At 48.8% G+C, this 26,365-nt stretch overlaps 1 protein-coding gene across 1 annotated transcript; it reads left to right on the forward strand.

Annotated features, from left to right (window-relative positions):
• Positions 1 to 95: 95 nt before the first annotated feature.
• On the forward strand, positions 96 to 23,337 carry LOC110474455 (DDI proteasomal shuttling factor 2). Its single transcript, XM_021537877.3, has 9 exons — positions 96 to 316; positions 4,777 to 4,906; positions 5,903 to 6,136; positions 7,985 to 8,111; positions 9,907 to 10,034; positions 10,561 to 10,689; positions 11,419 to 11,522; positions 11,923 to 12,112; positions 17,173 to 23,337. Exons 1-9 carry the CDS (start codon positions 179 to 181, stop codon positions 19,050 to 19,052), a joined length of 3,060 nt encoding a protein of 1,019 aa, XP_021393552.1. The 5' UTR covers positions 96 to 178; the 3' UTR covers positions 19,053 to 23,337.
• The last annotated feature ends 3,028 nt before the right edge of the window (positions 23,338 to 26,365 follow it).

Consider the following 26,365-nt stretch of genomic DNA (forward strand, 5'->3'; position numbering starts at 1 on the left):
CCCTCCGGCCCCTCCCACGTGCCGGCGCGCGGAGGGGGCGGGGCCTCCCGCTCGGCGCTCTCTGATTGGCCGGGCGGCTCGGATTGACGTGGGCGCCTGACCGGCGGGGCGGGCGCTTTGCGACGGCGGCGCTTGACGGCGGCGGCGGCGGCGGGTGCGGGTCCGGGCGGGGGCGGCCATGCTGCTCACCGTGTTCTGCCTGCGCCGCGACCGCTCCGAGATCACCTTCAACCTGCAGGTGGACGCCGACTTCGAGCTGCAGAACTTCCGCGCCCTTTGCGAGCTGGAGTCCGGCATCCCGGCGGCCGAGAGCCAGGTCAGGGCCTGCCCCCGCCCCGAGCGCCGGGGAGGGCCGGGCCGGTGCCCCCGGGCCGGGGGCGGCCGTGGCCTCTTCTCCCGCAGGGTCGGGGTCTCCCGGGCTGGGGGCGGCCGTGTCCCCCACGCCCCCGGGGCCATCCGGAGTTTGGGCTTGTTTGGGGCGGTGGGTCCCTCCCGGTCTCTCCCCTCACGGACCTTTGGGCTTTGGGGAGAAACCGCTCGCTTTTCACTCCAAGTCCGCTCGGGAGAGGGCTCCGCGTCCCCAGGGACTTGTGGTCCCCTCTGGGAAAGGCTCGGTCCGCGCCCGCCGTGCAGCTGAAAGGGAGAAAATAATGTGGGTTTGTTTTGGTTTGTTTTATGTGGAGGTTTCGGAGGAATTTGATGTTTAAACGGGGCAGGAATTGGAGCGAGGGGAACAGGATTCGCAGCGCGGGGAAGGTGGGGGTCCGTGGTATCCTCGAACGCCGGGAAACGGGGCTGAAATGTTCGGGAAAGGATTATTTATCCCATCAAACGCCTGCCCGGTCTGGGGCGGAAAGGGCGCATTGAGTCTTTTCCTCCTTTTTTTTTCCACACAGGTGTGGGGACCGAGCAGGCACATCCGTGTGGTTTTGCCAGCAAATATCCCCCTCCAGCCCGGATTGGGGGCTCACTCGTGTACCAAACGTGGGGGAGGCTGCGCTGGGGGCGGCTCTGGGCCATCTGTCTGGGCTTTGCTCATGTTTTGGGTTCAGTCCCGCGTGTTTGGCCGTTCCTCCCGTTTGTCCTGGGCAGGGCGGTGTCGGCTCCTTTGCTCGGCGCCGGCCGTGCCTGGCAGAGTTTGTGGAGTTTGGCGGTGGTGGCTTTTGCTTCCCGAGCCTTTTCCCAGTCTAAATTAACAAAGTGTTTTTCCAGCCAAGCCAAGATTAGTCAGCGCTGGAAGAACTGGTGCAGGGGCAGCCCTGGGGCTGTGGTGTCCCTCACCCAGCAGGTTCCTGACGTTTGGCTTTCCCTCTGTCTTGGGAGAGCCTTGTTTTCTGGAATGGGAGGTTGGTGATGACAGAGAAACAGTCTTAGAGCAGGGGTAGGAAATCCAGGTAGGGTGGATTCTCTTTTAGGAAAAAAACCTCTTGGTTTTGGGCAGGTGGAAAGGGAGAACCCACCTCACACAAAGGTTCTCAGCAACCCTCCTGTGTCTGTCACAGCCCTCAGTGAGCTCCCAGGTCTGAGGACAGCCCCTGCATGGGGGACTCTGCAGTGCCTTTGACATCTCCAGGCATGAACTGGAGCATAAACTCCTCGCTGTCACCTTTGTCCCTTGTGTCAGGGTGACCTGCAGCTCCGGGTCTGGTTCAGGGTAACGAGGGGTCACTCCTGCGTGTATTTTTTGTCAGCAGTGCCCTTGTTTGAGATTTTCCAGCCCAGCTGACCTGTGTGGGGTTTGGGTGCTGCCAGCCCCGGGCGAGGGGAGCAGCGCTGCGCTTTTGTAGCCACCTCTGCCTTCCTTCTGCTCATCCATCTGCCACCCGTGCATCATCCTGTGCCGCGTCGTGCCGCGTTTGCCAGGCTGATATTTATCACTCCTCTCTCTTCTCTTCCTCCCTGGTGTGCGTGAGGTGTTTTGAGGAGCTTCAGTGGGGAGAACAAGTTAGGCATAGGAGGAATTTCTTCATGGGAAAAGGGTGGTCAGGCCTTGGCAGGGGCTGCCCAGGGAGGTTTGGAGTGCCCATCCCTGGAGGTGTCCAAGGAAGGGCTGGATGTGGCACTCTGGGCTGGGGACAAGGTGGGGATTGCACCTAATGATCTTGGAGGGCTTTTCCAGCCTCATTGATTTTTTCCAGCCTCAACTTCCTGTGTGAAATTTATAAAAATACAAGTTACCAGATAAGCAGCTTCTTGTGTCGAAGGATTTTGCATTGTTAAATCACAAATAGGCAGTTTTGCATTTACCAGACTTGGCTGTTTTCTGCCCTTTTTCCTTGGCCAAGGTGAATGTTGCATTGAAGGTGCTGTGTTGGCACTGGAAAGGATGAATTTCATTGTGAGGGTCATGCAGGGTGGAGTAAACCACTCAGTATGTGGAGGAAGGTTAATCCCAGCCTTGTTCTCTGCTGGTTTGGGCAGTGAATTCCGGGTGCTGCAGTTTGGGGTGGGGCAGGGAGCTGTGAGGTGTCCAAGGGACACTGTGGGCACACGTCTGAGATAACAGAGGGAGCTGCTGGTGGCTGTGGTGATAAGAGGAGCTGGGCGAGGCGAGGGGAAATAATCTGACTTTCCAGTCTCCTCCACACACGAAGCCTTGGCTTTCTGGGAGAGGGGACAGGAGGCTCTCAGCAGAGCCACACTCTTCATTCCTTGACTTTGTTTATTTTCTCTGCGTGCCCTCCATCTGTGCCGTGCTCAGGAATATTTGCTGGGCCCAGGAGTTGGCTTGATTGATGGCTGCAGGTGGTATCCAGCACTCTGGCTGGGCTTCCCCGCTCCATAGGAAGGCTCTACCCTCTGGCATTGTGCACAATGAATCCATCGGTGCCTGCATCCCTGTCTGAGTCACCTCCAGAAGAACCCGTGGCTGGTGCCTGCCAGCCAGCAGAACTGCCACCAACCAGACAATCAAAAGGCAGCAAAATCCAATCAGTTTGTTTTGAGATTGGGGCAGAATGGGTCAGGAGTGGATTAATCTGTGCTGCTAATGGACGTGGCGAGTGCCAGGCGCTTAATTCATTGTCTGGGATGTAAGGCCGAATGCTCATAAATCCAATCCCAGCAAGATGACAGAGGTAAAGCCTCACTTAAACTGATTAACTTGTCTCTTCCAGAGTGTCTGCGCAGGGAATGTGCCACTTCAGATTTGGGTGTGCAGCTGGGATTTATGACATGCTGGTTGTCACTGCAGTGGCATCGACTCAGGCCGGTAACTTGAGAGGCTGTGCCTGGCTCTGCCAGCACCAGCTGACCTTGGTGGTGCCAGCTGGGGTGGAGGCCACTCGCCTTCAGATCGCTGCCCATGACCCTGGGAGAAACCCGGGGTGTGAGGCAGCGCTGAGGCTGCACGCTCCGGTGGTGGGGAGGAGGCAGGAAGCTCGTGCCTGGTTCCATCACACATTTCTCCAACTCTCTGATTGCTGCCCCACGAGCTTCTGGTGGTTTGTGTTCCTCCTGCCTCGTCTTGCCTTGCACTGCTGCTGGAGATGGGTCTCCACTGCTGAGTGCTGCAGGGAGAGTCTGTGTAAGATATTGGAGCTGCTGGAGTGAAGCAGTGAAAGTCTGTAGTGCCAGCCAGACCTTAAGACAGGTAGTGATTGATTTTTTGGCACCTCGTTGGATCTGCTCCCTGTGATAGCATCAGGCAGAGTCACAGCCCATCCTCGCCAGGACTGTGAAAGCTCTTCTCACATGGCTCAGCCAGCCCTGACCTGTGGCAAACGTGTTGCTGAACTGGCCTTTTCCAGCCCCAAAGAGAGGAGGTTTGGCTAAACAAAGTGGTATTTGTGAAATTTGATCGTCTGCCTGAGGGGTTTAGGCCAAGTTCTCCATAATCTGGGCTGCTGCCAGGGCAGGAGGTGGCTGGGCTGATCTTCCTGGTCTTGTTGTGCTCCAGTGACAGCACAGAAACCTTTGTTGCCAGATGCCATTTCTGGGAACTTCTCTTCCAGCTTTATGTTACATTTTGGGCTTTCCCAGAACTTAGGACCTCTGTAGGGGGTATTACAGGCCTGATGTTCATGGAAATGTTCCATGGGGATTATTCACTTTTATCTCAGTGATTTTATGTTTAGTCTGTGGACCCCATGTTAAACCAGGTTATCAAAATAGAAATGGATCTGACTTGGTGTTTTGCAGTCACAACAATTCCCTGCATGGACTAATGGCAATCTTGGGAGCAGAGCCTTTGGGTGCTCTGGGTCTGGAGAGTTGCATCACTGGAGTGAAATGGAAAGCAGTGAGCTAATGATTGAGGTTCCTGTGAAACTGGTTATTCTGGGGAGCTGTGTTGTGACAAGAGGCAGAATGATGGATGTTGGGCTGGCTCATCTCTGGATCGGCACTGCTGACATGTCTGCAGTTAGTCCAGGGTCAGTGGGTGCTGACTTGGGGCAGGGAATGCTGCAGAAAACGCCCGTGGCTTGTGTAATCGTGGAGTTTGGGAATGTGGACAGACAGTCCTGGTCAAGACTTGCTTCCCTCTGATGATCTTGGCCTCTGATCAGGGGAGACTGGCCCTTCTCTGTGGTGCCAGCTGTCAAACCACAGCTGGATTTCAGCAAGACCAACCCCGTGTTGTCCAAGGAACGTGTCGAGGCCCTGCCGTGCCCAAGGCCGGGCCTGTGAGGACATCACACCTACCCTTCTGAAGCTTGAGATGGATCCGCAGGATTTATTGGAATGGTTTTATTCTTCTCCTATAACAAAATAACATCTTGCTTTTTGTTTTAACTTTTTCTCTGCTTGGTGGTGCTGGTGGCTCTCCTGGCACAGATCGTTTATGCGGAGCGGCCGCTGACCGACAACAACAGGTCCTTGGCCTCCTATGGCTTGAAGGACGGGGACGTGGTGATCCTGCGCCAGAAGGAGACGGTGGAGCCACGGCCTTCCATGCGCTTCCCAGGTGAGAAAGGCTCCGTGCCAGCTCTGCCTGAGCCTGCAGAGACTCATCAACACCTACCAACACCAGCTCTGTCGGTGTCCTTTAGCACCTTCTGCACAAAGTGCTGAGGGGGGGAAGGTGGCTGGGGTGAGTCAGGGGGGCTTGTAAATGACCCAGAGGGCTTCTGATTCAGTGTTTTATTCTGAGGAAGCCAATACCATTTTACTGTTCCTTTGGGGAAGTGTGGAGGCAGTGAGGAGGTGACTGGTTCAGAACAGGTTTGGTAAAGGTGTGTGAGTTTCCCTACAACCACCAGTTCCCTTCTTGGTGGGTGTGATGGCACAGGCATGTGTGGCTCAGACCCAGGAACAGCCTCTATGGACATGTGTCCTGAACCTGTCCTGTGGCAGATTCCCTGAGAAGCCACATCTTGCCAAATCCAGTGGCTTAATCATGTGTGCATGCCAAAGGCTCCTCTGGGAATGCCTGAGTGGAGCCCTGCACCTCTGTCCTGCCTTCCACAGCCACTCATAGCAAATCCCAGACATAAAATATCCCTAGAAAAGGTGCCACAGGCTGAGAAGGGCGTGGGAGCATTGCTGAGGTCCTCGTCCTGTCTCAGCTGGAGGATGGGTACCTGCAATGCAGGTCTGCAGGAACGTTACTACTTTTTTTTTTTCCCCTGCTTTTTTTTAACCCAAGAGACTCTGAAGTGCCTCAGAACCACTGGGTTTAGCCCTGTAGTTCCTCCATGAGGGATTCATGTTTATGAAGCTGGGAGTAGCTAGTCAGCAAGTGCATTTCAGGGGATTAGAAATGGGGCAGACAGACGAGACCAGTTACATAAATGTGCCAGCGTTGCTAACCCAGTAACCCGGGGATGTGGCTGCGCTTCCATCACAAACTGCTGCTCACGGAATCTGCTCTCATGCAGCATTGAGGGCAGCTCATCCTTCCCTTGGTTTCCCCAGCAGAACTGCAACCACGAAGCACCGACACCTGTGCTCTTCCTTTCAGGCCTGCCCAGGATCGATTTCAGCAGCATCGCCGTGCCCGGGACATCCACGCAGCAGCAGCCGCCGGCCCCGGCGCAGCGGCCGCGCCCGTCGCCCCCGGACGCGCCCGCGTTCCCTCAGGGCCTGGACAACCCAGCGCTGCTGCGGGAGATGCTGCTGGCCAACCCCCACGAGCTGTCCCTGCTCAAGGAGCGCAACCCGCCCCTGGCCGAGGCCTTGCTGAGCGGGGACCTCGGTGAGCTGGGCTTGGGGTGGGCAGGGTCAGCTCTTGAACGAGCTGGGATGTGCTGCACGTTCCTTGTGGTGCAGATTAAAGGTGCCAGTTGGGAGCATTCAAGGCAGAGTTCCTCCATTTCTGGGTGTATTTCTCCTGCTTGGCATCTTTAATATCCTCTTTAATATCTCCTACTCAGAAATATCAGTGGCATAGATAATCTGGATGTCTATGAACACAAGTGACTCAGCTCCTGATTTTTACGCTAAGACACTCCTTACTGCACATTTTCCAGTAAAGGTGGTGTGTTAGCTGCATCCCATATGCTGCTGGGACTCTGAGCAGAGAGCAGCACACTCCAAACCCAGCTCTGTCCATAGTGATCTGGTACTGTGGAATTGAGCTGCAGAAAGGGAAAGGGAAAAGAACAAGAAAATGATATCTTTTAGGAACTTTCTCAATAGAAATAGTCATAAATGTGTACGTTTCTATTAATCTTGGAAGTGTCTGTGTGTTTTGAGCACAGTTGAAATGTCATCCTTCAGCTGAAACCTTCCTCTGCAGCTGATGTTGGTCCCTTTTTCTTCCTGTGGTGAAAGATTTGAACTCTGATGTCCTTTAGGTGTGAAAAGGGAGGAGTTTTGGGTTGCAGTAGATGGGACATAGTTGAGTGTGGAGAAATAAATGAAGAGAAGGAGCTTCTAGCAGGAGATTTTATCCACTCTCAGGGTTACATCTGAGTTATTTCTGTTAGAGGAAACCAGAGAGGAACTTCTATGAACCTCGTCAGCCTGTTCTGTTTTTAACTCTGCCTTGAGTTCATATCCAGTGCTGAGGCTTTCTCTGCACTCTCGGGCTTTTTCATGCATCTTGCTGGGAGTTTTCCCCATCACCTTAAGCAGGGGTGCTGTTCTTGGCACAGGAGACCAGAGGTTAAGCCCAAGATACCCAGAACTGGCTGCTCTGCTGCTCTGCCTGGTCTGTGCACATCACGCTTTGATCCAGATGTGCATTTTCAGTCCCAAATTGCTGCATTGGGCTGTCAGGAGGAAGTGGTTAGGGCTGGTTTTTCCTTGCAGTGCTGCACTGCTGCTGCTGGCAATGTTTGGGCACAGATCCAGCTCAGCTCCAGCTTGGATTCCCAAATATCTGCATAGATCCGTGCCCGGTGGCTGTGCTGGATGAAGGCACCTGCTGTACAGAAGCCTGATTTCAAAAATCCAACAGTCAGATACACCCAATGCCTCTCTGAGCCCATAACAGCCTTTGAGCAGAGCTGCTTCCTGGGAATGGCATCTCTGGAAGCAAACCCAAACCTTCCCTCTGTGCAGACCTGCACAGACTGCCAAGTCCTTTTGGGGACGTACATTATCCCATTCAAGCAGTAAAACATGGCCAGAGGCCATCTGGAAAGTGGGAATCTAAAAACTGGTCTTAAAATGTGCATTTAGACCTGGCTAACATCCCCTGGTTCCAGTGGTAGGCATTCAGCTTTAGGGATTATAATCTCTGGTTTTGCTGTGTTCCTTGGGTTTGAAAGAAATTGGTCATTAACCTTTGTGTGTTTTTAAAATTTTTTTTCCCTATAAAAATGTATGTGCCAGGAAATTGAGTTTGATTGTGCAGTGTTTGGGTAGGGACATGAGGAGAGCCAGCTCTGTCCAGTTGCTTTTCATCTCAGCAGGTTCCCAGATTTACCACTGATCCTCTGAGTTCCATCCACGCTGCCCTCAGAGGAATCTTTTTTTTTCTGTGTGCTGCTGAGTCTATTCCTCAGCTGGCATCAAAAGAAGCATTTGCTGTGCCAGAATTTGATTTGCAAGAGTAATTTCCAGTAAAAAGCATTTCTTTATCTCCTTGTTCCCGCAGAGAAATTCACCAGGGTGTTGCTGGAGCAACAGCAGGACCGAGCCCGGCGCGAGCAGGAGAGGATCCGGCTCTATTCCGCTGACCCCTTTGATCTCGAGGCACAGGCCAAGATAGAAGAAGACATAAGGTAACAAATCAAAGTGGCTTGTAGGTGTTGGGGTCCTCTCTGGGGAGAAAAAACTGCTCTGTGCTTCTGTCCATGGTCTTTTTTCCTCGGAGAAGGCACAATCTAAACACATTCCTTGCATCAAGGAGTGTTTGCAGGGCACTGCTCTGGGCCACCTGTGCACGTGGGAGGGTTGGGATTTGGGAACATGGAGGTGCACCCCATCCTTGAGAGGTGTCCTGCTGAGATCACAGAGTGTTGCTCCCTGTGAGGGTGGGAAGGCCCTGGCTCAGGTTGCCCAGAGAAGTTGTGGGTGCCCCATCCCTGGAAGTGTTCAGGGTTGGATAGGACTTAGGGCAACCTGGGATAGTAGAAGGTGTCCCTGCCCATGGCAGGGGTGACACTGGGTGGGCTTTAAGGTGTCTCCCAACCCAAACTGTTCTGGGACTGACTGTGTGATACGAGGTGACAGCATTTGTCTGTGCCTGTGATGTCTTGGAGCTGCCTGAGCTGCTCTGCTCTCGAGACTGGAGCACTTGTGGAAAGGACATCTCCTCTTGAGGCTGCTGCCTGGGGCGTTTTGAACCCAAGAGCTGGGCTGGTGCTGTCTCCCAGCTGAGCTCTGCACAGCAACACGGCAATGTTCCTCCCAGCTGCCCTCGAGATTTGGTTTTGCATCCTGCTAATTGTTCCGTGTCTGGCCAATTCACTGATGAGAGGTTCTGCAGAAATGCATCCTGCTCATCAGCTCGATCCCTCTTGCTGCCTTCCAGATGTAATTGTGTTGGGCTGAGGCTTGATTTCTTCAGCTGAGTGGTAAATCCTGGAGTCAGTTCATGGCTGGTGGTTTTCCCCTGATAACAAAGTGTCTGATACAGACCCATTGTTGGTCAGAACCAGAATTCACTGGTGATAGGAGCGCTCTCACATCACAACTGACAAGGTGTTGGTGCCAGATAAACACTCAGCAATGCAGAAAATAGACATTTGTAGGTAGTGGAACATTGCTCAGAGGCACAGGAATGCTTCTCTTCTTCCTTAGGTGAGGGACAGGTAAAGGGGATGTGCCTAAGGTTCTGCAGCTGTTTGGGCTGAGCCAAACCCAGATTTCACACCCCACTCAGCGAAAAATGAAATGGCGTCAGAATTGAAGCCTTTTTCCCTGTTTTGGGGAGATGAAGCTGTTTTGGATGCAGTCACTGCAGATGCCCATCACTTCCAAGATTTCCCTGGGGCTATGAGGGATTTCTTGAAGAGCATTTTTTCTGTCGGCTTGAATTTGCACCAAGGGCTGGTGCTCGTGGTGGTGTTCTTTCTGCTGTTTTGCTCACCTCCCTCCTTTCCTATGCCTGGAAAAGGAAAGATACCAGGGAAACCTGAGGATTTTAATGTTCAGCTGCTGTGTGGGATTCCAGTGATGTAGCTATTGGCAACACCTCCGTGTACTCGGCATGACTAATGAATCCACAGGTTTTTTGCTCTGAGTTCTCCAGGTTAACATGGATGTCAGGTTCCTGTTGGCAGCACAAGGTTGTCAGGAGCTGAGGTGTGAGTTAGGCAGGGGTTGGAAGGGGTAGTGGCTGCTGGGGAATCACTCAATGTCTCTGGACTCAGCTAGCTGAGATGATTTCTAGCAATCTTCAGCTCCCAAGTCTGTGTTTCATTAAGGAAGCAGCCTTTGCGGTGGTTCAAATGTGTGTTTGTAAGGTGAGCAGCAGCAGGTGGGATTTCCAGGTCTGTCTGTCAATCAGAGGGATGTTACAAGATCCAGGTGACAGAAATTTTGGTCTTTCTGTCTCTTCTCCACAAAATTTAGGCAACAAAACATTGAAGAGAACATGACGATAGCGATGGAAGAGGCACCTGAGAGCTTTGGGCAGGTGGTGATGCTCTACATCAACTGCAAAGTCAATGGACACCCCGTGAAAGCCTTTGTGGACTCAGGTGCTTTCTCCACACTCTCCATCACTGAGGGCAACAGTAAACATTCCAGTAGTTTTTTTTTAAAAATCCTACAATAAAGCACTGCATGACAAGATTTTGGAGCACTTTACTGAACCCTGAGCACAGCCTGGGCGAGCAAAGCACATTGCTGGGAGAAGCAGTGTGGGAACACCCTGGATTAGGGCTCCTAGGAGAGATTCTGGGATTCTATGCCTGGAAGGTCGCTGCCATGTTTATATCTTATCTCATTTTACAGACAGGGGAATCTCACACACCTTTAATGTGGTGGTTCCCATACACCTGCAAGGGAAAATTCTTGGGGTTGTTCCATGCCCACAGTAATGGTCAGTGCTGACCCGTGCGTGGGCAGCCAGGTCAGCACAGTGGGATTCACAGGAAGCCTTTATGCTCTGGGGCAGGTGGGTTGGTTTCCCAGACACTGAGTGTAATATCTTAAACTCTTCCAGGAGAAAATAAAAGTTTGTGCTGAGCCATCAGGATTTAACAAAAGTTCTGTTGCTGGTAGGTGCCCAGATGACCATCATGAGCCAAGCCTGTGCTGAAAGGTGCAACATCATGAGGCTGGTGGATCGGCGGTGGGCTGGCATTGCTAAAGGTGTTGGGACACAGAAAATCATTGGCAGAGTGCACTTAGGTAAGTACTGGCATTTTTGGGGTAGCTTTAGCAGGGGTTTGACTGCATTTCCTGCAATCTTGGCACTGAGGATTGGTGCTGTAATTGCTAGGAGCTCCTGCAGAGTAAAATCAAAGTGCCTCTGCAATGTGTTTGTCTCGGGCACAGAACTCTGTCTTCTGTCTCATTTAATGCTTTGGGGTGAGGGAGTCCCAGCTCCTGCACACGTAGAGGATATGTTCTCTGGGGGCAAAACCCAAGGTGAACATGAAACACCACAACCTTCCCTGTTTTGGGTGGGACTGCTGGACAGAGTGAGCTACTCAGGAAGGGTTCCTGCACCGTGCAGTGTTTGCTGTTCCTTTGGAAAGAGAAGCCTCTCTGCTCTTTTGCAGCTTTTGTGGATGGAGGACACTGCCCTTATTACTGAAAAATCAATTCTGTTTGCTGTTGCTGCTGCTTAGACTTGTGCTCTAATAAACTGTTTGCAGCCCCTGAAGCTTGGAGGGTCAGAGAAGCAGGGCTGGAGGTTCTCAGGCACATCAGCTTTTAAAATAATTACTCTGGGACCATGGCAGGCCTGGCAGTCCTAGGGCTTGCACAGGGCCAGACTTTCCGTCACCAAAACAGTACATCAGAGTGCTGGTTTCAGATTTTCCCAGATTCCCAGGTGGAAGGGCAGAAATTTTTTGAAAAAGAAAGCAGATTTTTTTTGTGCTGTAGTAGGAACTTCTCTGCCTTGTGTTTCAGCTCAGGTGCAGATTGAAGGGGATTTCCTGGCGTGCTCCTTCTCAATCCTTGAAGAGCAGCCCATGGACATGCTCCTAGGACTGGATATGCTTAAGAGGCATCAGGTATCAAAACCTCTTTTGAAACAGTTACCTGGCTCTTGTAGGTTTAGTGAGAAGTGCAAAATGAATGCCTGGCCTGTGAATTCATAGGATTTTCCTGGGGACAGTTGATGGTGGATTATCTTCCAGCCTGGAAGCACATCCATCATGGACAGCTCTGGGGTGTCTGGCTGCTGCCTGGAGCTTTTTGCTGTGATCAGAGATGCTCAGAGCTTTCCAATGGAATGATTTATTACAAATTGAGTCAGACAGGGCCCTTTGGTTAGAGCTGATTCTCCTGGCCCACCCTTGCCTGCTGTGAGCCGTCCTGTTGGAGACGCGTCGCCTGACCTCGTGTCTCCCTTTTCCCCTGGGAAGTGCCTGGCTCTCCACAGGCCCCTGACGTGTGGATGCTCTTTTGCAGTGCTCCATTGATCTCAAGAAGAACGTGCTGGTGATCGGCACCACGGGCTCGCAGACCTCGTTCCTGCCCGAGGGGGAGCTGCCCGAGTGCGCGCGGCTGGCGTACGGCGCGGGCCGCGACGACGTGCGGCCCGAGGACATCGCCGACCAGGAGCTCGCAGAGGCAATACAGAAATCCGTAGAGGAAGCAGGTACCAGCAGCAGCCCACTTGAAATAGGAATATGTGCTTTTTTTTTTCTTTTTTTTTTTGCTGCATGGCAGGATGTCTGTGAGCTGTTCCCCTTCCAGCTTCTGGGAGCAGCATCGGCCAGTTAAGGGTGGAGAGGAGGGCTTTATTCTTGCTTGTGGCCTCTGAGTGCACTTCTCTATTCCCTTCTGGGCTGGAAAACCTGCACAAAGGCACTCAAGCTGTTTATTTGGTGCTTTCCCTGCAGCTTCCCACCCGTTCTGGTTTCCTGGCTTTCAAGGTGTGGAGGTTAATGGTTGTCTGTGGCCAGGATCATGTTGTAGTGCCCGGCAGGGATGTGGCTCAGCTGTACTGCTGCTGCAGCCTCGTGTGAGCACAGCTTTGGGGAGGCTCCCAAAACCCTGCTCTTATTGGCTGCACCACGTAAAAATAGAGCAGCTGTAGCAGTGACAAAAGTTCATGACAATTTTTAGAATTTGCACTATTTCAGCATTTTTCCCTGGAATGGTGCTCGTGCCCTTGGAGGGGGAATTGCCTCCTTGCAGTTGCTCTAAGGTTCAAAAGCTGAATTCTCATCCTCAGCCTTAAACATGACCTGCAAAGAGAACTTTCACCCTCCTGCAGTTTTGTTCCCAGTGTCCCTGGAATCCAAATGCTGCACAGATGTGATGGCCACAAGGATTTTTGGTGGCTGCAAAATTTAACAAATTTTATTTGCAGCCAAAATAGATGAAAGCTGAACTATGAGCCAAAACCAGTCTGAAACTCAAATTTTCTGTTCAACTCCTTCCTTAATTCAGCTTTTAGCTGAAGGGGAAATTAATTTTTTCCTGCTGTTCAAGAGGAGCTGTGAATACCTCAGGGTGTATTCCTTAAGCCTTTTCCAAAACTTTTAAAGATAACATTTTATATCCAAAAGTTCTCTAGAGACCTTTGAGTTTTACTGCTCATTTTTCCTCAGAAAGAATGCAGTAAATTCTGCTTCCTACACACATGTAGAACTCTTTGCTGGATCAGGTTTAAGCTGGCTGAGTTGATTTCAATATTTTTCTTGCTAATTTTTGAAAACTCTAGCATGCCCATATTTAAAATTGAAATGAGAAAAAAAAGAATTAACCATATATTATATGTATATTTATATATCTATTAGATACTAAAATGTATTTTATATATATATATGTATATTTAGTTGAAATGCACCAAAATTTTTCTTTAACACCTCCCAGTTACTGTTTGACAACCCAAAGAGTAAGCAGTTAATTACAAATAATGAAGTTGATAACATTAAAGGGAGCACAGGACTGCACTTATTGCTCCCTCTGGCCTATTTTCTTATATCCTAAGAATATAAGTTTTCCAGAAATGTAAAAAACATCAGAAGGAAGGTCTGGCTTTAATGAATCAGTAAGAAATAGTTTAAATGTGTGACTTTTCTAGCCAAATTTGAATGTTTATTAACTGAAGTTGCAGCCAGTAGAGAGAAATACAAACATGGGTTTGACCTTGTGATCAGGTTTTGATGTCACTAAAGGCCAGGCTCAGGAGCTTGGGCTCTTGTCTGTTCCCACAGCTTGGCAGGTGTAAATATAAGTTTTTTTCTTGTGAAAACCTGGAGCCTGGCAGAGCCTGGGTTAGCTTTTGGAATATATTTCTACTTTGGATGAGGCTTGCAGATACTGTGGTTGGTTGAATTTAGTTCTCTGTTGCAAGAGAACTAAATAACAAGCAAACCTCAGCCCAAACTATGAGTCTTTACAATAAAAGCATTTTAGACAAGGTTTTTAAACAGAAAAGTGCCTGAAATTACTTAAATCCAATCTGCTTATGTACCACATATGGTTCTAAAGACCATGAGGCTTTGTTCAGGCTAGTCAGCACTCGGACACTTTCAGTTGATGCTGAGCCCTAGAGGAATGTAAAAGATTTATGGGAGTAGGAAATCCATTTTGTGTGTTCACTTAATGCCTGTAGAACACCGAGGCACAGAACTAAAGCAGCTCTTGATCAGATTGACTGGGACAGTTCTAGACACAGTACTGGCCTCTGGTCCATAGGCTTTTGTTGGCTGTATCCTAAAATGTCAGCACATTGCTTCTTTCTCTCTTCCAAAACCTGAGTTGCTGCTAGATGGTACCAAGAAAACCAAGAAAGGAAAAAAAAGAAAATGGAAGAAGCGCAGAAAGAGGATGTGATGCAGCTCCAAAGAAGCTCAGCTCCCCACAACACATGTGTTCTTTTATAACAGCAGGAATTTTTGCTGGCTTCCAGGAGATGGTACAACACAAATGGCTGCCTGCACCTGGAGGCTATTAAAGTGCTTGTTTTGAATGCACCTGGATTATCCCTGAGCTTTATTTAATTCCCTGAAGTCCACTTTAGGGAGCCTCATGATTTCTGTCAGCTGCTTTGCTGGTGGTTCAGTGTCATGGTTTGATACTGGCACAATGCCAGCGCCCCCATTTCCCCCTAAAACTAAAAGTCTAAAACCAAAATCTTTTCTTCTTCTTCTCTAAAAGCAGCACTACCACAAACTTCCTTAACTTTTCTCTGTTTACTCCTTATTTTTTCAACTACTAAAACAAATCTCTTAACTCACTAACATCTTCCTAAAATACAATCTCTCTTAAAAAAAAAATCAATTCAATCTATAATTAACAAAAAAAAAATCTAACTAAAAACTACTCCATCATCTTCCCCCTAATCTTCTTTCCCTAACATCCCAAGTCCCAAACGATCTCTCTTTTCTTTTAAACTAAAAAAATATTTCACAAATCTTTCATTTCTTAAAAAAAATTTTAAAATCTCAACTCCCTAAATAGTTCTCAACCCAAGCTCCATCTCCCACACTGTTCCCCCCGTTCTACCTCCTCTACCAGTATATTATTAACAAACTATTGCTGTTTCTTTCTCTCTCTCAAGAGAGACTCTAAAAACAAACACAAACATCCTAAATTTTTCTCTACCATTCCATCCACAAAAACCCAAAACCAGTTCTAAACTCTCCACCCTTCAACTTACCTCAACCTAAACCACATAACTTCCCCTCTCCCACCCAACCACCTGACTAAAAAAAAAAAAACTCTATACTCTCAAAAACCAAAACAAAAAAAATCTCCTAAAAATTTTACTTTTAACCCTTCTATATTCTCAAAAACATATCTGCTCTCAATTAATCACTCTAAATATTAATATCCAACCCTGATCCCAAACTAAATTAACCTCTTCCTTCAGAAAAAAATTCTTTTTTTCTGTATCAAACCACAACATTCAGCATCTGTGGAAGGCAGCTGAGGTGGTGGTGGAGTGCTGGTGGGCTTCACTAAGATCCAGGACCTCCACATCCTTATTTACCTCTGAGGGCTAGATGCTGTTTTGTGCCAATTTCCCACCACTGAGGAACTTGGTAATTATGGAGGATTTACAAACCTGGCAACAAAACTGGAGCTGTTTTGCTGAGGAGGAAACGTAGCCAGGCAGTTCATCCCACACACACCTTTTCATCCAGGCAGCCTCGGTCCAAGTCACTGCCACCACAAACAGCTCAGGCTGTTCCTGGTACAGAGCAGAATTCATCCCTGATGGTGCACTCTGTGGGAAGAGTTTGTTCCTGCTTTTAGCTGGATCAATATCCCTGGTGGGGCTGGGACTCAGCTCCTGTGCCTACCCCAGGAGAAGGATAATACTGAGGAGAGCTTGACGGAAAACCAGCTCCTGCTGCTACCTAAATGCAAATCCCTGCTGTGTCTGATCAGACCCTAATTAATGATCCAGCAGGTCAAAAGACAGTTCTGCTTTCTCCCTGAAGGGTTGGTTTGGGAGCAGAGAGCATGAATGTAATCAGTCCACATAGAAAGGATCCCTCTGGCTTTCATCCATATCCTCTGTCACAAAGCTCTTGCCACCCTTAGGAAAGATGAGCAGGGGTTGGTGTCACAGCAGATACTGCACTGGTTTTAGTTAACAGAATAAAAGGAACAGATAATAAAATGCTGAGGACAGAAAGGCAGATTTCTGTTGTGTTGTGGAATTTAAAGGGAATGGCTGGAGGTGTAGGCATGGCAAGCTGCACCCCAGTACTCCTGTAAAAAGAGACTCCAGGAAAACCAGTGGTGTGTGTTTAAGACCACTGAGTTTGGGAAAGGAAAGGGCAGCAAATCACAGAGCACAGAGCCTGGGTGTGTGATCCTGGGCAGACAGGGCTGGCACTCCTGCAAAGGTCGTGTGAGTGATTTAACAAGCACTAGAGCGCTGATACATCAGCGAGATCAGACTGTCAGCAAGATAAGGCCACTTAATCTCCTCTGATAACCACAGCCAGTGTTTGGTCTTTCTGATAGAGATCTGCAATTCATCAGCTCTCTGTGAGGACAAGGAAGGAGCAAGCTGGACTTGACTTTTGGGTGCTTCTCCTTTGCTTTGCCTTGAGCAGCAGTTCTTTTGGGGGATTTCTTTGCCCCTACAATCTGTACACTTCCCTTCTGCAGCCAGCAAAAGGGAAGTGTTTGGTGTTTGGACACCTTCTTTTGGGTCTGATGCCACTGCCGGGAGCACAACTCAAGAATTGTGTTACCATCTCATTTCCCATATCCCTGAAATATGTGTCCTGAGTATCTCCAGCCAAAGGGAGAACAGACAAGTACAGCACTAGACACATGTTGTACTGTGTAGAGTTTCTCTGTGGCATAGACAATACAGAGCAGCCTTTAAATTGTGCTCTGGCCGAGTTATTCTTGCCTTGATGTGCCAACTTTGCCAGGCAGAATCTTTCTGGGAGGCAGGAGCTCCTGCAGCCTCCGTGCCGTTGTGCTGGACAGTCAGGAGGGGAGCTGTGCAGGACTGTAACCATGCATGGTGTGTGCTCTGAATGCTAACACGAGTTCGGTGTGTTTGTTTCCTAATCCAAACAGAACGTCGGAAGCCTTGATGCATGTAGTGTGTGTTTACTGCAGCTGGAGTGGGCCACAGACCAGGTATTTAGAGCCACCCGTTCCAGTTTGTGCTGCCATGGTGCGAACGGTGCTTCTGCTGTGTCCTGACTGCTCCTTTCCTTCTGTCTTCCATAGAGAATAGTGACAAAGAAACTACCTCACTGGAAATGCCCTCATTACCAGCTTCTGATGGGTTTCAAAATCCAGTCCAGTCTTCAGGACTAAATTCCAAGATCTGTAATCCCACAAATCAGTTACTTGATCGTTCTGTCTCTGCCCCTGCTTCAATTTGCTCATCTGAATCCAGCCTCGCAGAGCCCATTGATCCTAGAGCCATCAAGACTTCTGACTCTTCACCTGAACACCAGATAACCCCAGAAAAAGAACATGCTCTGGTATTACAGCATCATTCCAATAGCTCTTCCTTGGCAAATAATGACCCCTCTCCGCACACTGGAGATGGGACCTGCTCCAATCCAGCTTGCCTTTCACAGAAGACACTCACAGAAACGTTTAGTGCTGACATTTTAAAGGAATGTAATGCTAAAGAACAAGATCATGGTCAGGAACATCCTCTGGAAGTGACAAAAGTCCATTTGGATGACACTGCTACCAAGCAGGATAAAGATGTCTGTCTGTCTTCAAAGCAGGAGCAAAAACATGAGCTTCCCACAGACCATCGGATGTGCAAAGAGCCAGAAAAGGAACATCTTGAGGAGCAAACTGAGACAACTGACCCAGAACCTCCTTGCTGTGTTGATGGGGTTGAGAAACCTGCCGTGGCAGAAGCCAAACAGCCAGAAAATCCTCCCATGGAAATGAGAGATGGACTGGAGAGAGCAGGTCTTTCCTGTGTGAAAGGGAGTATCCAACTGTCAGCCTCCTGTAGCCACGTGCACATGGAAGCCACCATGGAAATAGATGCAGAGGAGCAGGCTGCAGCTGAAGCGCAGAGCTCAGCAAGGCAGCAGAAGCAGCAGACTGAGAACAGACATATATCCAACCCAAACTCAGATGCCTTCTCCATGGAGGTGGAGTTGCTGAAGTCTCCATCCTCCTTGAGTGATCCACTTTCCACCAGTGATGTCCTGCAGTCTAAAAGCACTAGTGAAATTCCTGCAGAGTATCACGAGTTGGCTAATTTGGCAGCAGGCAGCTCTTCCCCCTCCAGCACCCAACAGCTGGACACAGATCCAGGAAGACCTTCAGAAGAGCCATGTTTCCCTCTAGCATCAGCCTTGAAAGAGCTTCACAAACTCTTGGTTATCAGTCGGAAAGGAGAATTCAAGATCCTTGCCTCAGAAGAAGTCTCACAGCTGGAAATGGTTCACAAAGAGCCAGCTGTGCAGCAGAAAGGACTTTCTGAAGGTGAGCAGAAAGGCTCGGATCCAGCCAGCCAGGAACAGAGCTGTTCCTTCCCTGAGACGAGATGTGAGGGTGGAGGGACAGAGGGGAGCCAGCTTTGTGATTCTGGCAGAGAGCACATAAGCACCAGGCCTGTTGCTCCTGGGCAGCCTGTGCTTGGGGGAGGTGCTTTAGAGAGGCAGAAGGGTTCAGGTAAGAGCGATGTGGGCGTGCTGAGTTCTGCAGCCACCCCTGGCCAGGAGCAGAGCCCAGAGCAGGGGGAGGTTTTGGCAGGAGGTTCTCAGAGTGCACCTAGTCCAGCTTTGGAGCAGAGCACGCCTGTTTCCTCCACACCTGCTCTGGGTGAAGGAGCACCACAGGATACTTGGCGCCTGTTCACAGGAGCACCTGGGAGGAGTGGCAGTGCTGCTCCTGCAGGTCCGTGGCCGCTGGCTGGGAGTGAGGAACCACTGCTGAGCCCCCCAGCTGCCTACACCAGACTGACCACAGGGGCTTCTCCAGCCCCTGCTTTCCCTGTGGCTGATGTCGACCGGATCCTCGGTGCTGGTTTTACCCCACAGGAAGCTCTCCAGGCCTTGGAACAAGCGGGTGGAAATGCAGATCTTGCTCTTCTCATTTTGCTAGCCAAGAGCATTGTTGTTCCCACGTAACTGTGGAAGAGGGAGCTGACTGGGGGATCTTTTCTTCTACAGGAGTATCTCAACTACACACCACAATGGACAAGCAGAGTGTTGAGCCAGATTTTTTAAATTATTTGCAGCCAAAGTAAAACATTTCTGTTTCGCTCATTAGACTTGGGCTTTGAAAGGAAAGAAAATGTCCTTGCATTGTGTGGACAGGATAGCTTTTAATCATGCATACTGGATTAAAACTACTACTTTTATTTAAATTTATGATTTTAGAATAGCTCCAATGCTGCAAATACAAAGCAGCAGCCACTGCGCTCACTGCCCTGTCTGACACAAAGCAATTTGTGATGGGAAATGGCCACACACGCACAGGAGGGGAGGTGCACTCTGAGTCCCGTGTGGACTCTGGATTTGTTGCAACTCCTTGGAACCCAGCTGTTGAAATTATTCTGGCAGCTATTAAAGGTGTGTAGATGCTCCTGGATGTGTAAGGCTTTTGCCAGAGGAGCGAGGGGGTTTTTTGGGAGCATGGGTTTTTGTGTGTGCATGGGGAAGGCTGATGCTTATTTTTGCCAAACCCTTTTATGCTTTGATTTAGAGTTGGACTCAGTGATTCTTGTGTGTCCCTTCCAACTCAAAATATTCTGTGATGCTCTTGGGCCAGTGTATTCCAGTTTACAACATGGGGATAGAAGAAGGGAAGGGATAGAATTTGGTGCTACCAAAACTTACAAGAAATGTTTTAACTTATTTGGAGATGTGCTGGTATTAACTGTAGGGACGGGAGGGGAGGGAAAAGATATTTACATTTTTTTCTAGCCTTGCCCACATCATGTTTTTTCTCATGCAAAAAGAACAAGCTCAACCAGTTTAAGGCTAAACCTTAATGATGAATTTGTTTAACAAACCAACTGTGTGTTATAGCTCTAAAATCTCCCTGTGCCCAGGGAGGAATGAACTTCATCTCAGTGGCTCCAAACAGGGCTGTGATTGGAAGAAGGAAGAATCTGCTTTGCTGTGGTTTGTCTGGATGTCTGGTGTTGGTCAGCCTTGTGGCTGTGAATGCCATGGCTGGAGGTGCTGATCTTACACCGCCTCAAGAGCAAGGGCTCCCCAGCAGGGTTCATGGAAAAATGCACCGATGTGGCTTCTGCGTTACAACCATCGTGGCCTTCTGGGATACCTCTGGTGAGTCACCTGAGTGGAGAGGCCTCACCAGGGCTCTGCTGTAGGGAACCCTTTCCAGATGCTTTTTTAAGCGGGGGGAAGAACTCCTTTGTGATGCTCTGCAAAGCCCCAAAACTCTGTCAGGGCTGGGGAAGGGAAAGGAAGGAAGGCATGGTTGAAACCAAATTTTAAGTAAGAGCTTTGATTCAGTCCCACTTAGCAAATCTCAGAAGTGGCTTTGTGTTAGGTGTTTGTCTTGAAATAGACACGTTGAGCTAAACCTGGAGCCACGTCACATTTTTGTTCATGGCTTCCATGTGGTCTTGTGGTTGTCCCAGGCCTGTGTCCTGGTGTTTGTGTTCCCTGTTGCTTTAGCAGGTCTCCTGTGTGTGTGCTGGGCTGTTTTTATGCAGGTGGCATTTAAAAACAGCACCGATTTGGTTTCATCTGTCACCTCACAGGAGTTTGTGCTGTCATTGAGTGCTGGTGTCAGATTTGCCTCAGACACTTGGGCAGCTCGGAGATCCTTTGGAGTAATAAAGGGCTTTAAGGCATTCTGCTGTCAAATGGAGCTTCTCCATGAGCTGGGACAGTACCACCCAGACCTGGAGCTCCCACACAGGTTTGGCTTACATCCCTCTGCTTGTGATGGCATCAGCAGGCACCGCTCCGTGTGGGAAGCAGTGCTTGGCTCTCTGGAGCACCATCCAGTGATTCACTTGAGGGTCTGCTCAAAATGAGTTACTGAGGCCAGACTGCAGCTTTCTCATCTTCACCAGGCAGGTGGTAGAGTTACCCCTGCTGAAGGTTTGGTTTAATATTCTTGCAATGAGCACCTCAAATCAGCAGAAGCCCCTCTGTGAAGGGCAAGCTTAGGCTGGTACGGGAGTACAGTGTCAGCAGGTCTCTACACCTAAGGCTTTTAGGAAATAGGATCCATCAGACCCATTCCTGTCTGCATCTGGTTCACCATCAGAAGCAGCAGCAATGAGGCTTCCAGATCCAGAGCAACTTCAGACAGCTGAATCTGCTCCTGATTCACACTGCAGGGCTTGGTGAGGTGGCCCTGGGAGCAAAGTGACACAAGGAGCCAGGGCCTGGTTGGCTCTCAGATGCGGGAGAGCTGAACCTGCACCCTTTGCCTGTGGGTGGATGTACTGCCAGCTGCTTGGAGCAGCAGATGTTGGCTACTCAGTGTTGGCTACTCAGTGTTAGCCCCTTGTATCACTCTCTCTGTTTGAAAAGCCATTGCTCAGCTGGCCCAAGTGGTGCTGCTCTGCACCAAGCTGGTGACAGGCTCTGCTCTCATGGCCACGCTGACTTAGGCTGCGCATACAGAATTTATGCTATAAAAGCTCTAGAGCATCAGCCAATCTGCTTCAATGCTCACTTTTATTCTTTGTCAAATATAAGTTTTCAATCTCGCCCTTCTGCCAAAGCTGTATGGAAGCATTTATCCACAGTGCTAGAATTCCATGGGTAACTCTCTCCAAACTTCTAGAAGCAAACCCTGATCCCCAACTGATAAATATTTCTAAAACTTTTATCAAGTAGGTCCAAGCCTGGTGATTTAGATCTCTTCATTTCCAAACTTTGCTTTGAGTGAATGGCTAAGTGCTGCTAAATTAGTGAATAATTTTTTTAGGAGCAAGATCTAGTATAAAATTGGGGCAGTAGTGAGTACTTAAGGTCAAAATAAAATGTAATAGAATGTATGTTTAGCAAACGCTGTCTAAAAGTTGTCTTTGTTTCAATGTGTGTCCTCTCTGCTGCATGCACACGCACATCCTCTGTTCAGCCTCCCGCACTCCCTTCACTGGTCCAGTATTTATATGAAAGGAAGGATGGCAGAGTGCTGTGGCTTATTGGCCACAGCAGGGGATAGAGGTACCACCAACAGCTGTCCAGGTTTCCAAGGAGCCAGGTGTTCCAGCCTAAAATCAGGCACTTTGTTCTTTTCCCCGTCTTCATTAATCACTGCTGTAGTGTCCTAATGTCACATCACTTAATAAAGGGATTTCACCATGGCAGTCCAGCTCTAGAGAGTAAAGCAGTGCTCGGAAGCTGCTTTGTAAAGCTGCCAGCACCTATGGAGACCCATGTGGGCCTGTATAGTTTCTTTTAGGGTGTGCCCTGGAGTCAGTCCTGGTTTCTGAGATTTACTTTTTTCCTTTAAAATACTGAATAATTCACTTGGCCTCTTGGTGACTGTGTGTTTGTGTACACGAGGCCACAGGTGAACACAGAGGTGATATTTAGTGGAATCCCAACATCTGGAAGTTTCTGGGCATGGGTAATTCTGACAAGAGGAGGGAGTATTCCTGGTAACTGTCCCTGGCGTGTTTACCTGCTGCAGGACAGAGCTGAGCTATGCTGTTACCGTGACAATCTCTGCCTCCTTGCTGTGTATGTTTAACTTTCTATGTAGACACTTGGTCTCCAGGACTGTTAACCTTGTATGTCCTCCATGTTCCCCTCTTCTGTGTCTTCTTCTTGCTGTCTCCTCTTCTAAAAAGTAGCAATATTTAAGTGTACTTGCTGAATGCTCAACTTCAGATCAGTTTTCTGTAAAACCATGCCATTGATGAACAAAAGGAGGAACAGGTCCTAGAGGTTTCTTCACCAGACTTGGACTTCCTGCCAAACGGCTCCCCAGAACTCTTTAACAGAAATTCAAAGAGGAGGAATCCAGAGGTATTTCTGCCTGCCTCTCTCGAAGTCAGCTTGGGAAACGAGGTCAGTTTCATGTACATCATTCCCCTCTGAGCGCTGGAGATTTCTTCCTGCACTATGTAGACGAGGCTTAGTCCGTGATCCAAAGCGCAGCAGTTTGGGTCACACTTTGACTGATGCTTCAGAGTTTTACAGACTCACTTAGGGAACTTGAGGGAATCAATACTCAGGAATCCTAAAGCTGGTTGCGTTTTGTGTCATTGACTCTTGTGGGCTGAACACGCTGTGGCCTCGCAGGCGGCTGAAGAGAGGAGTGGGTGTGTCATCAATGGGATGTGGTTCTGCCCAAAGTAATACACACTTGATTCTTTTATGATTTTTTTTTAATATTGGGGGACTGTTTATCAACAAATTATGTGTAAAAAAATTTGATATTTAAAAAAAATGAATAAACACTTTATCATAATGTTGCTTGGTTGGTCTATCTCTATTTCTGAGGTTGGCAGCTCTGCACTCAAATCCTTCACTGCCTTTTTTCCCAAATCCAGTGGATTTTCCGTAACATAAATGCTGCCATTTTGAACAGAATGAATAGAAACCTGTGGGTAAAATTATTAAGGTTGGGAGGGCCTGAGAACAGACTTGAGAAATTCCTGTATTCCCTTTATTTGGGGATGGGCTGTTGGGTCCTTCATGGAGGACTTGGAAAAGTATCAGAGTATACACAAAATGTAGCACCTGACCATGGCACTGTCTGATGGGAAAGTGAATGGGACACTCGTCTCCTACCTGAATACCTCATTTCCAGCTCAGTTAGCAGATGGTTTGTTTTTCTGGAGCTGGAAGCTAATTTCTTGGGACATTTAAAAAAATTGTCATTTAAAGTCTTGTAAAGCTCAAGAGAGTTTTAGTTAGAAACAGGTTTTAGAAGGGAGGCATAGAGGATATTCCTCCTCTGAAACTTGGGGCATAGTCATTAACCCTAAGGTCCTCTCATGGAGGAGCAGTTCCTTTTTCAGACCTAAAAAATCTTCTACTTTTCTTTGAGACAGCACTGAGGTTTTAGCCATTTTAAATCCCCGCTAACCAGAGCTGTAGGTGCTGGTGCCATGTGAGAGAGACACAAACACAATGGGTTATGATTCAGTGACCATGCCAAACTGGGCAGTGGTTTCCTCCTCACATGTTCAGGGCTCTGCACGTGATGCTGGTGTCACTGTCACTAAGTGAGGTCATTAATTATCATGCAAAACCACATTTTGAATTCAGCTCTCAGAGTGGGCAAAGGGAAGGTTTGATGTGTGGGCTGCTACAGCCTCATCATACATTGGCCAAAGGGTTGCTTTGATTTCTTCTGCTGGGAGATGATTTAAGGATTGAACACTCTGGTTCAAAACTACTTTGAGCACTTGGGTCTTGCCTGTTCTGCTTGATGAAGATGGTTTTATTTTGGTAATTAATGTGTAAAAATTATTATTATACGGTTTTCATGTTTGGGATTGCATCAGTCTGAATTGGCCTGATGTCCTGAAGCTTAACAAGGATGGGCTGTGGCTGTCCCTGGATCCATGGAAGTGCCCAAGGCCAGGCTGGACAGGGCTTGGAGGCAGCCTGGGACAGTGGAAGGTGTCCCTGCCCATGGCAGGGGGTGGAATGGGATGAGCTTTAATGTCCCTCCATCCAAACCATTCTGGGATTCCATGAACTGGGGCATTGCCACCCTGAAATCTGCAGTTTTTATACAGCCAAGAGAGGGTCAGGCCCCATGCAATAAATGTGCACTCCAAGTTGGTGTTTTCCTTGGTTATCTTTTGTGGGCCTTTAGGAGTAGAGGTCTCCTAAAAACTTCCTGCAGAGATCTGGAGTTTAAAAATAACAGCTGGAGTTTCTTTGAGCAGTCACGTGGATGCAGCGGCTGCATTAAGAGCAGGACCAGGATGCAGAGAGGTGAGTGCTCCTTCATGCAATTTCCTACCTCAGAATAGTTCAAGGAATGGTCAGCAGAAGGAACATGACTGAGCCATTGCTCAGGAATTCTGCAGTGCCTTTCATCAGCCCCTGCCCAGCCCCTCTGCAGTCCCATGTCTGAGCTCGTGCCTGATGTGTCTTTGCCAAGGTAACCACTTTTTGGGCCAGTTTGTCACCAGAATGGGATTTGGGAAATCCTGCTGGCCCACCTGGCTTTTGATTCACTGTGCCTCATTCCCTGGGGGTGCTGGGACCCCTGGTAGTGTAACCACTACACTATGACATAATTACCTCCAGCAACCACATGTGCTAATTAGAAGGTGCTGTGTGCTTGCCAATAAAGCACTGAGTCAAACACAAGGATGTGAGTGGTTGGTGACTGAAATCCCTCCCAATAGCCACTGCCAAAGCAATGTCTGGTTCCCAGTCTCTTTGTTAACAAATGGAAATGGGAAGGAGTTTAAAACTAAATCACTTCTGCCTGTGGAAATGGGCTCACTCTTGACTTATCCTTATAACCCAGCAATTTCTTCCATGTTTTTCCTAATACTATTTTTTTTTTCCTCCTGAAATCCATACTGCAGTTCCTGAAGTGTTTCCTGTGCCTCTTTAAATTCCCCCCAGATCACTCAGCATTACTGAGGTATCTTGGGAGTATCTTGCACGTCACACACCTTGCTGCAGGGGGGACATTCCCCTCAGTGACTCACTCTGTGCTTCCTCACTCTCCATCCGTGGCAGGCACCTGGTGGCTCTTCTCCCTGGGGATCATGTTCTCCATGCCAACTTTCGGGCTGCAAATATTGACCAAAGAGTTAAAACTTGGGAAGAGGTGGGAGGCAACCCAGCATGTGGTGGGAGTGGGATGGATCCCCCAAGCTTTTCTAAGGAGAATGAGAGCTGTCTAAATGCTGGGAGCGGGCAATTTTCCATGTAAATCCATAATTGTGGGATTATGGATTATGACCAACTCATTTTACTTAAAATAAAACAAATACTTGGGGCATTCAAAACATTCAGGAAAACAGCAGGACACCAGGAAGTCTGTTCTACCATAGAATTCCAGAGTGGTTTGGGTTGGAAGGGACCTTAAAGCTCACTCCAAACCCCATGGGATTATACAGGTGTAAATGCTGCACCTGGTGCCTCCAGAACAAGGAGGAATGCAAATGGATGCCTGTACCTGCTGGTGCTGTACAGCTTGTTTGCCTTATACCTTATGCTTTAAATCCCAAAATTAACCAGGAAAGCATAAACTGGTGTGTGGGATCTGTTGGACTGCTGTATAAGCAGCTGACTTTAGTCTCCCCAGTGATTTGTGGGGGATCAGGCTGGGGTGTTTCAGAATTTGCTCCAATACCCCCCCACCCCCACTTCAGCAGGAGTCACCTTCCTCCTCACATGCAAATCAAGCTCTTATCCTTAGGATCCCCCTTAATGCAATGTTTCTGCATCTCCAGAGGCTTACGAGGAGCTGGGAAAAGTTTTTTTGTTTGGCTCAGTTCTAACCCAAGTTTCCCTTCCCC

This window comes from Lonchura striata, chromosome 21 (genome assembly GCF_050655825.1).
Source record: "Lonchura striata isolate lonStrDom1 chromosome 21, ASM5065582v1, whole genome shotgun sequence".
Classification (NCBI taxonomy): Eukaryota; Metazoa; Chordata; class Aves; order Passeriformes; family Estrildidae; genus Lonchura; species Lonchura striata.

Excerpts from the sequence above, each read along its gene's own strand:
- LOC110474455 (XM_021537877.3), top strand. The coding sequence starts at position 179 with ATGCTGCTCACCGTGTTCTGCCTGCGCCGCGACCGCTCCGAGATCACC. Across the intron at positions 6,137-7,984 it reads CTTGCTGAGCGGGGACCTCG|AGAAATTCACCAGGGTGTTG; the intron begins GTGAGCTGGGCT and ends TTGTTCCCGCAG. Across the intron at positions 11,523-11,922 it reads ATATGCTTAAGAGGCATCAG|TGCTCCATTGATCTCAAGAA; the intron begins GTATCAAAACCT and ends GCTCTTTTGCAG.